This window comes from Trachemys scripta, chromosome 7 (assembly GCF_013100865.1).
Source record: "Trachemys scripta elegans isolate TJP31775 chromosome 7, CAS_Tse_1.0, whole genome shotgun sequence".
NCBI lineage: Eukaryota > Metazoa > Chordata > Testudines > Emydidae > Trachemys > Trachemys scripta.
This window is the reverse complement of record NC_048304.1, coordinates 77,648,281-77,658,098: the sequence shown is the minus strand read 5'-3', so window position 1 is coordinate 77,658,098 and position 9,818 is coordinate 77,648,281. Positions and strand designations below refer to the sequence as shown.

Here is a 9,818-nt window from a genome sequence, read left to right as displayed (position 1 = left end):
GCTCTGCTCCTCCCCTGACTCTTCGGCTCTGTTTAAAAGCCGAGCTGCCCGAGCGCTACCGGCTTTGGGCAGCCCCCATGCCTCCGGACCCTGCGCCGCCGGAGCCCGGGAGGGGAAGTGCCCAGCCGGTGGCTGGGGTCCGGAGGCAAGGGGGCTGCCTGAAGCCTATAGCGCTCGGGCAGCTCGACTCTTAAACAGAGCCGAAGAGTCAGGGGAGGAGCAGAGCAGCCACGGGAGGGGAAGTGCCCGGCCAGCATTTTCCCGGACATGTTCGGCTTTTTGGCAATTCCCCCCCGGACGGGGGTTTGATTGCTGAAAAGCCAGACATGTCCGGGAAAAACTGGACGTATGGTAACCCTAATCATAGGCCTTGTATGAACTTACATGGAGCTAAACTGAAACAAATGGAGCAACTGTCTGTTCAATGTAAGCCTAAAAGATGAATAGCAATGAACCTGCAAGTTTGGAGTGGTTTTTTTCATCAGAGTTAGTGCTTGGCCCACTGCAGCTTTTGGTTGCTTTGGCTTTAGGGTTTTTTCCCATCCTAATCAGCTTTTGATTATGCTGCTTTTTCAAGGATGAGGTAAGTTTGCCCAGATTTTGATCATGTGGAGAGTTCTCAGTTAGTAATGCTGATTTTGTAAAAGGTTCTCCCAGCCTGAAGATTTTGTGCCCCAACTCTTCCTGAAAGGTTTATTGTGGTGATGGTCTTCATAATCTGATGAATAGGGTATCTTCTGGGGAGTCACGCTGATCATTGATTTGAATGAAAGAAGCATTTAAAAATCCAAGCATTTTAGTAGTCTCTCACTTTCAATCTGGTTATTCAGATACTCATTCTATCTCGTCATTGTGATAATCTTACCAAGTCACTCTGGTGCGTATGTTCAATGTTTATTTTGACTTTCATTAATCTGCAAGGGATAATTTATGTTGCATTTTTGTTAGCCATTTGATGGTGTATTTAAACCCTGATTCTCTCTAGTTCTGTCCTCAAGTGTTTGAAGAAATGAAGAGCGGTAGAGACAGCAGTAAATCGCCATTAACAATGTGATAGCATTGAGCATCATTTCAACCCATCAGCTGATTGTGGGATTTCTAACTATGACCGTATGGCACCAGCTTTGCAAAATCACAATATTCTAGATTCCAACTGACTAGTGAACTCTAAGAGTAATGAATTAATATACAGAGAAGGGGACGATTGGCAAATTCCCATTAAAGGAATCCTATTGGGCAGTGCCTCCTGTAATGTACAAGTCATTTTTGGACAGGAAGCTAAAGAGTTTGGCTTGTCTGCTAGTCACTGTTCCCTTTTGTGCCGTGTGAGTGGTGCCAGAGGCCACTACCAAGAGAGAAGGAAAGACAATTTCATGCTTTTGCTTCAAGACCATTGAAAAACTGAGGGATGAATTGAACTTAGTCATGAAAACTTATAAATAGTGAATAGCAAAATCCTGGCCCTCTTGAAATCTGTGGAAGTTTCAAGGTTATTTGTTAAAGAGAATGGAATTAGGCAGATATATTTGAAAATTTAAGGAACTAATACAAGGTTTTTAAAACTTTGGGTTTGGAGTGTACATGAGAGTTCAGAAACGATGGGCATGGGATGTGCTGGCCATATCTTTCAAATACCCCTCATTTTGAGAGATCTCCATTATTTTAGTCCCAAACTTACCTACATTCCATACAAACTTGACGTCCCCTCACTTTTACTGTTGAAAAGTATTTACATCACAAAAAAAATCATGAAACAGAGATAACAGAAAGCGTTACTTACCCAGAAGGAATGAATCCCACAGTGTTTTAAGTTTTTGCATGAATAATTTGGTGTGGGTGTGTGTATGCACATGCATGTGTCTCCCTCATTTTGGATGTTGGTCACGGATTACATTCCATGTTTATGCCTTGGCAGGTTGAGAGGTATGGCATTTGGAAGTATTCTAGACTTCTCAATGCTATCTTAGATTGGACTTTAAAGGTGGAAATAGTGCTTCGGAGTTTCAGGTCTGGGTCCAGGTACGGGAGAGGCATTCAGGCCGAGGCCACAGACTTACTTCATTTTTGTTCACTGGAAATTTTTTAAAACCAGAGTTTTCAAAAATCAGAGCATATGTTGCGGGATTTATCCTTTTACTCTGCAAAGTTTTGGGTTATTTGGAACGGTAAGGTGTTCATTAAAGTCAAGGAAAATACACTTACGAGACTTGTAGACGTTAACTTACCAGGAACAATAGGCTTCAGAAGAGCTTAAAGCTGACCTTTCAGAAGATGGCGTATGGGATGAGTTTTTCTTCATTTGATCAGGTTTGATTGATGACCTTTACATAACAGTGTATATTTTATGGAGGATTTTTTCTTTTTCCCACTCTCAACTTTGTCATACATGTTCAGTTTTATTATTCCATGTGAACTCTAATTCTGTGGGTGTTTTCTAATGGCAAGAGAATTATGTTGGCAGCATTTGGAGGAGTGAAGAGGGAGAAACAGTAACAGGAAACTTGGAAATGGCAGAGATGCTTAATGACTTCTTTGTTTCGGTCTTCACCGAGAAGTCTGAAGGAATGCCTAACATAGTGAATGCTAATGGGAAGGGGGTAGGTTTAGCGGATAAAATAAAAAAAGAACAAGTTAAAAATCACTTAGAAAAGTTAGATGCCTGCAAGTCACCCGGGCCTGATGAAATGCATCCTAGAATACTCAAGGAACTAATAGAGGAGGTATCTGAGCCTCTAGCTATTATCTTTGGAAAATCATGGGAGACGGGAGAGATTCCAGAAGACTGGAAAAGGGCAAATATAGTGCCCATCTATAAAAAGGAAAATAAAAACAACCCAGGAAACTACAGACCAGTTAGTTTAACTTCTGTGCCAGGGAAGATAATGGAGCAAGTAATTAAGGAAATCATCTGCAAACACTTGGAAGGTGGTAAGGTGATAGGGAACAGCCAGCATGGATTTGTGAAGAACAAATCATGTCAAACCAATCTGATAGCTTTCTTTGATAGGATAACGAGCCTTGTGGATAAGGGTGAAGCTGTGGATGTGGTATACCTAGACTTTAGTAAGGCATTTGATACGGTCTCGCATGATATTCTTATCGATAAACTAGGCAAACACAATTTAGATGGGGCTACTATAAGGTGGGTGCATAACTGGCTGGATAACCGTACTCAGAGAGTTGTTATTAATGGTTCCCAATCCTGCTGGAAAGGCGTAACGAGTGGGGTACCGCAGGGGTCTGTTTTGGGACCGGCTCTGTTCAATATCTTCATCAACGACTTAGATATTGGCATAGAAAGTACATTTATTAAGTTTGCGGATGATACCAAACTGGGAGGGATTGCAACCACTTTGGAGGACAGGGCCATAATTCAAAATGATCTGGACAAATTGGAGAAATGGTCTGAGTTAAACAGGATGAAGTTTAACAAAGACAAATGCAAAGTGCTCCACTTAGGAAGGAAAAATCAATTTCACACATACAGAATGGGAAGAGACTGTCTAGGAAGGAGTACGGCAGAAAGGGATCTAGGGGTTATAGTGGACCACAAGCTAAATATGAGTCAACAGTGTGATGCTGTTGCAAAAAAAGCAAACATGATTCTGGGATGTATTAACAGGTGTGTTGTGAGCAAGACACAAGAAGTCATTCTTCCGCTATACTCTGCTCTGGTTAGGCCTCAGCTGGAGTATTGTGTCCAGTTCTAGGCGCCGCATTTTAAAAAAGATGTGGAGAAATTGGAAAGGGTCCAAAGAAGAGCAACAAAAATGATTAAAGGTCTTGAGAACATGACCTATGAAGGAAGGCTGAAAGAATTGGGTTTGTTTAGTTTGGAAAAGAGAAAACTGATAAGGGACATGATAACAGTTTTCAGGTATCTAAAAGGGTGTCATAAGGAGGAGGGAGAAAACTTGTTCACCTTAGCCCCTAAGGATAGAACAAAAAGTAATGGGCTTAAACTGCAGCAAGGGAGGTTTATGCTGGACCTTAGGAAAAAGTTCCTAACTGTCAGGGTGGTTAAACACTGGAATAAACTGCCTAGGGAGGTTGTGGAATCTCCATCTCTGGAGCTATTTAAGAGTAGGTTAGATAAATGTCTATCTGGGATGGTCTAGACCAGGGGTCAGCAACCTTTCAGAAGTGGTGTGCCGAGTCTTCATTTATTCACTCTAATTTAAGGTTTCGCGTGCCAGTAATACATTTTAATGTTTTTAGAAGGTCTCTTTCTATAAGTCTATAATATATAATATATATCCTTAGCCTCTAAGGATAGAACCAGAAACAGTGGGTTTAAACTGCAGCAAGGGAGGTCTAGGTTGGACATTAGGAAAAAGTTCCTAACTGTCAGGGTGGTTAAACACTGGAACAAATTGCCTAGGGAGGTTGTGGAATCTCCATCTCTGGAGATATTTAAGAGTAGGTTAGATAAATGTCTATCAGGGATGGTCTAGACAGTATTTGGTCCTGCCATGCGGGCAGGGGACTGGACTCGATGACCTCTCGAGGTCCCTTCCAGTCCTAGAATCTATGAATCTATTGCATAAAACTTACATAATATTTGCATTACAATTAGCCTTGCAGTATTTAAACAAATAGCTTGTTCACAAACACATGCAAACTCCTGCTTATTTTGGATGCCAATGATTTTTGGTGTTTTATAATTAGGAGGTATACTTGAAGGGCCTGATTGAAGTTAAAGCAAATCTTTCCATTGATTTCAGTGAGCATTGAATCTGGCCTTTGATGGTTAAGATTCTTCTCTGTTTCCTATAAAACTCAAAGCCATGGGCCTGCATTAGCCAGGTGATTATAGATTTTAGATATTTGCAGGAAATCTCTATTGATGCAAATTACCAGCTTTTAGTTCTAAGAAAATGGTACCTGATGTATGACAAAGTTCTTTATCATTTACCTTAGTGGACTTCAGCACAGTCTTTGAATTTCAAGATAGTTTTGAATGCCATTAACAACAGTTTCCAGAAGGATGAAAATTGCCTCTATTGGAAGCTGAGTAGCTAATCATACCCACATCTCTTATGGTTTAAAATGTTTCAGGTTGCCTTTTCTATATCTTCAGCGGATACTTAAACTGTTTGTGTCTCTTGGCAAAATGTTTTTCTTTCTGCTGAACTCCGCCATGTGCTATTTTGTTTCTAAGTTGCTTCCAAGCTAGTAACCATCAGACCTCCATCTGGTTTGGGAGCAGAGCAATGATAATATAAAGGGACAGTTCTACAATTCAGTTTAACAGAATCCTCTGCATAATATCTGCCAATTTCATGAAATTGTAACATTTTATTTTCATATCTGTTGATTGGGTGACAACATCCAGAATCTCTCTTCTTCCCATGCAATGGAAGAATGTAAATATTTAAGCTTGGCAGAATTCAATTTTTATCTTTTTATCATTTCAACTGATAATACCAATATTTATTTTAAGCTTTTTTTCTATTTTTTTCCATTTAAATTTTCACAGTTGTGGGAAATTATTGGGAAGGGTCGGACAATAAAGGGAGGTCAGACAAATTCAAAAACTTAGTTTTATAAGTGTGAAAACACAAATTGTCAACATATGTCAAAATATACAAAGTAAGTATCCTTAATTCAAATTCTAACAAGTTTTCAAACAGCATTTTTCTTATTTTGCTTTTCCTAAATTTTGATTGTCATCAATGGAAATATTTTTTCATCAGTTTGTGTGTGTGAATAGTGTATATGTTTACTAACATTTACCAATAAAAATCTAATCCCTCCATGCCCATAAATAGATTTTCAAAGGCAGAAAAGAGATTTAGGGACCCAACTCCCATTTGTGTCTTTGAAAATCTCCCTCTTCATTTGTCTTTGTGTCTTTTAAAGCCATGAGGACCCTGATTCAACTAGGTCCTCATGCCAAATTCTAAGCACATGTGCAGTATCGTTGTATTCAGTGGGACTACTCACATGCTTAGAGTGAGGCATGTGTAAGCATCTTGCTGAATTGGGGCCTAAATTACATTACAAAGGGGCATGGTTTACTGTGAGATAATACATCTCAACAATGAGGAAAGTCCAAGTGCCTTCAAAACATTTGAAATACCTGCCACCTTGCAGTAACATAAGGTTTGAAGATGCTTGTTACCATTTTTAAATGGCAATTTCTTTCCTAAAAAAAAAAGTCCTTTTCAAGAAAATATTCATTAACACCAGATTTTTCAAAATTGCATTAGAACTGGTATAGAGATATTGAACACTGCAAAGATAGCATGTACCACTAAGGCCACTTAAAAAAACTGATTTGCCACAGTAGCCTAGAGGCAATGGACTGAAACCTGTCTTATGATATATGGGCTCAGCAAGATAACTGTGTTTAAACAGACTTGGCCATATTCCTACAACTGATTTCACCTGGACAGACCCTTGTACACATTCAGATCACCAAGACTTCCGCTGGCAGTGTAGGTTGCAGAATTGGGGTCTTGGTGTGTGTGTAAAATATGTCTATTATATTGCTGCACACATCTGATGTCAATGGGGTTATTTTCATTTACATCTGCTAAGGATGTGGCCCACCATATTTATTAACTGATGTTTTTGGACTGGAAATTTGCAGCTTTTTAAAATTGACAATGTAATTGTAGGTTTTATTTTTATTATGGTAGCACCAGGGGGGTGGGGTGGGTGGGAGGGTTACCATTGTGCTAGGCGTGGTCCAAATGTAATAGAGATAATACCTGTCCTACAAGCTTACAGTCTAGATAAAGAAGATAGACAAAAGGGTAGGAGGGTAGACAGAGACAAGAGAGATAGTGACTTGCTCAAAGTCACACAGCAGGATAGTAGCAGAGTTAGCTCTCCTTATTCCCCATCCAGTGTCCTCTCCACTAACCACACTGCCGCTCACTTTGCATACAAAATTGCAGCTATTCCCTTAAGCCCTGTGATTTCCTTATTTGGCAAGCGGAGGTATTATCTGTGTCTTTATGACAAAACTATTACCCCTTTATTTCCCCCTTTAATCCTGTTTCTCTTGTCCTGCACAGGTGCCAGATTGTAGTTGGCATGTCAATCAGCAGCTCTTATTTGTGAGATCAGATGAAAGAGCATTAGAGTGGAGATGAACAGAACAGAGTGAACAGTTCTAAATCTAACCCAGATTTAAAATCTTTCTTCGTCAGAGAGTGAAGGGACCGCCTCTCCCCCGAGATCATGAATAAATGCAGGAGAGCACACACAAAACTCCTGGTGTTTTAGATGGCGTTCCATGGCACGGGAAGTGATCTTTGCTAATGGCCAGTTAGAATTTTACTCTGAGAGTTCTAACTGGAGCTCTCTAAAGCAATTTTGCTTTGTTGCAACTTTTAATATCTGTAATATAGAAGCTGAAGTATATACCAAATAGCCTTTTAGTTCAGGAAAACAACCCTTAGAACAAACATCATAAATCTCTTATAATTCATCAAAAGTAGAATAAATATAAAATTACCACGGAGTAGGAAGCAGGCATGTGCAGTATTCAAAACACACAGAGTGTAAAACGATGTTATTGCTGCCTTTAGAAATAGTTCAAAGTAGTCTGCATTACAGAGGAAAGAGCTGATAAGCAAAATGACAAAAGCTTGTTTCAGGAGTGATTCCAAGCAACCGTAGTGCTCTAACCAGCTGATTCTACAGCTATTTTTGGTATTCTAGACATCCTGATTACATATACAGGGAATGACTGGAGCCTACAAATATGGTAAGCCAGCCAGGAATCCTGGGACATGGGCTGTTGCAAGTCTAATAGTCTTACAACACTGACAATCACTTGCCTTCTACTGTTAATATAGTTAAGGGAAGTCAAACAAGTGACCATGCTTAGTTCTTTAATAAAAGCAGATCTGTACTTCCTGCTGGCAGCTATTTTTAGCTATGATGCAGAGTTCCAAGTGTTAACTAATTGAGTCATCAGGTTTCATATCTGGCCACAGAAAATGGCAGTGGAAGAGGGAGAATGTTTCACAGAACAAGTAAGCCATTGCAGATTCTGAAATGAAAGTAAAATCTGATTATCTATTATTATAATAGTACTTAAAATCTTTAACTATATGAAATAAAAAAGTACAGATGAGGAAATATATTAAGTTTTATTTGTTGTATCTTGTGCCTACATTTGTTTTTTACTATAGACTGATGTGGTATTCAAATGATATCCAGAAATTTGTGTTTTCTCTATTTTATAAGAATATCCTACTCAGGACATTCTGAAGAGGATGCTTAGTACAATTCCAGAAGGAGTTTTGTACTGTTTCATGCTGTACCATAGGCCTAAAATAACCTGGATATATTTACTTCTAACATGCCATCATTTTATTATTTGATGTTTTTCTTCAAGCAATTTGTACAACTAAAAGAAACAAACTCTTGCTTCTATTTTTTCCAAATTTTATTTATTACTACCCCTTTTTGACTGAATTATATTTTGACAGTACAGTTTAGAAAGAGAAGCTGTTAATGATGTACGACTTCATCCTGTAAACCTATACCCACACAAATAACCCTTACACACACGAATTGTCCCATTGACCTCAGTAGTACTGTTTGCAGGATCAGATCCCTAGGCTACAAATTACTTAGTACAATACTAAGATATTTTTTAAAATATTGTATTTCATGCTACTCTGTTGAAAATTTTAACATAAGAGATTACAGTAAAATTTGGCATCCCATACAAATAGTAAGGAATGTCAGACTAACCTTCAGGTAGCCCTGATAGAATCAAGAGTAAAATATATCTTGAAGGTCAACAATATTTAACGGTCAGCACTTCCAACAATTTATAACTCAGCAGTCATATTAGCAAAAATTTCACAAACTGAAAAAAATATTGTATTGAGCTCTTTTAAATGTGTACTTGTTTCTTTAGTCCTGATCAATATCAGAGCAACATGCCCTATGAAAAATCATCTTCATAGAAATTATGGCGATTTTTTGGTTTTCTGTTTGTTCCTTTTATTGATGAAATGTGTACTCAACCTTCACTGCAAATAATAAATACAAAGTAGATTAATAAGAATTTTATTTTGTTAAAGCAGTTTCTTATAGGAAGAGACCTGGTTAGATTAAGATATTTTATCTGTTTATGATGCAATAGTAAACTAATATTTTTAATGTCAGGTATGTAATAAGGTTGAAAGTTTTGTTTACAGTCCTGCCTTTTTAAACACACTAATATAAATCTTTAGAATAAGGAATTTATCTTTTGAAGAAATAAAGTCAAAACCTTGTTCATCCATTTTAATACTGTATGGTCCATTAATATTGTTTTTATGTACACCTCTACCCCGATATAACGCTGTCCTCGGGAGCCAAAAAATCTTACCGCGTTATAGGTGAAACCGTATTATATCGAACTTGCTTTGATCTGCTGGAGTGCCCTCCCTTCCCCCGAGCGCTGCTTTACTGCGTTATATACAAATTCATGTTATATTGGGTTGCGTTACATTGGGGTAGAGGTGTACTAGTAAACCTCTTCATTCTAGAATGAAACTGCTGCCTGTTAATTGCTCACCTCCCTTTGTTTCCAGTGTGGTTATTCTTATGTTATAATATGGGAAATTCATTTAATTTACTTGGACTAACAGCAGTCAGATTCCCAGCATTTATTTAAATGATCTTAAGTTTTGAAGGAAAGTTAAGAGTTCCCAAGAAGACAAATGCACTGACAAGTCAAGAAATGCTTAGGAACTAATTTTCCAGCATTTGTTTTATAAAGTAAAAAAAAAAAAATCCATGCTCATTTAGCTCAAGTATAGAATCAGAATATATAACTTTTAAGTGCCCTTTGTGAAGGAAAC

At 38.2% G+C, this 9,818-nt stretch overlaps 1 protein-coding gene across 38 annotated transcripts in view; it reads left to right on the top strand.

Annotated features, from left to right (window-relative positions):
• Positions 1-9,818, top strand: part of ANK3 (ankyrin 3) — a 439,766-nt gene that overhangs the window by 207,584 nt on the left and 222,364 nt on the right. The window contains exon 1 of one of the 38 annotated variants that reach the window (XM_034777636.1): positions 7,749-7,991. The exons of the other annotated variants lie outside the window; for them this stretch is intronic. Within the exon in view, the coding sequence (XP_034633527.1) occupies positions 7,956-7,991 (36 nt within the window). The 5' untranslated portion in view covers positions 7,749-7,955. Of the gene's footprint in view, positions 1-7,748; positions 7,992-9,818 lie in introns of those variants that run through there. 38 annotated transcript variants of the gene reach the window in all.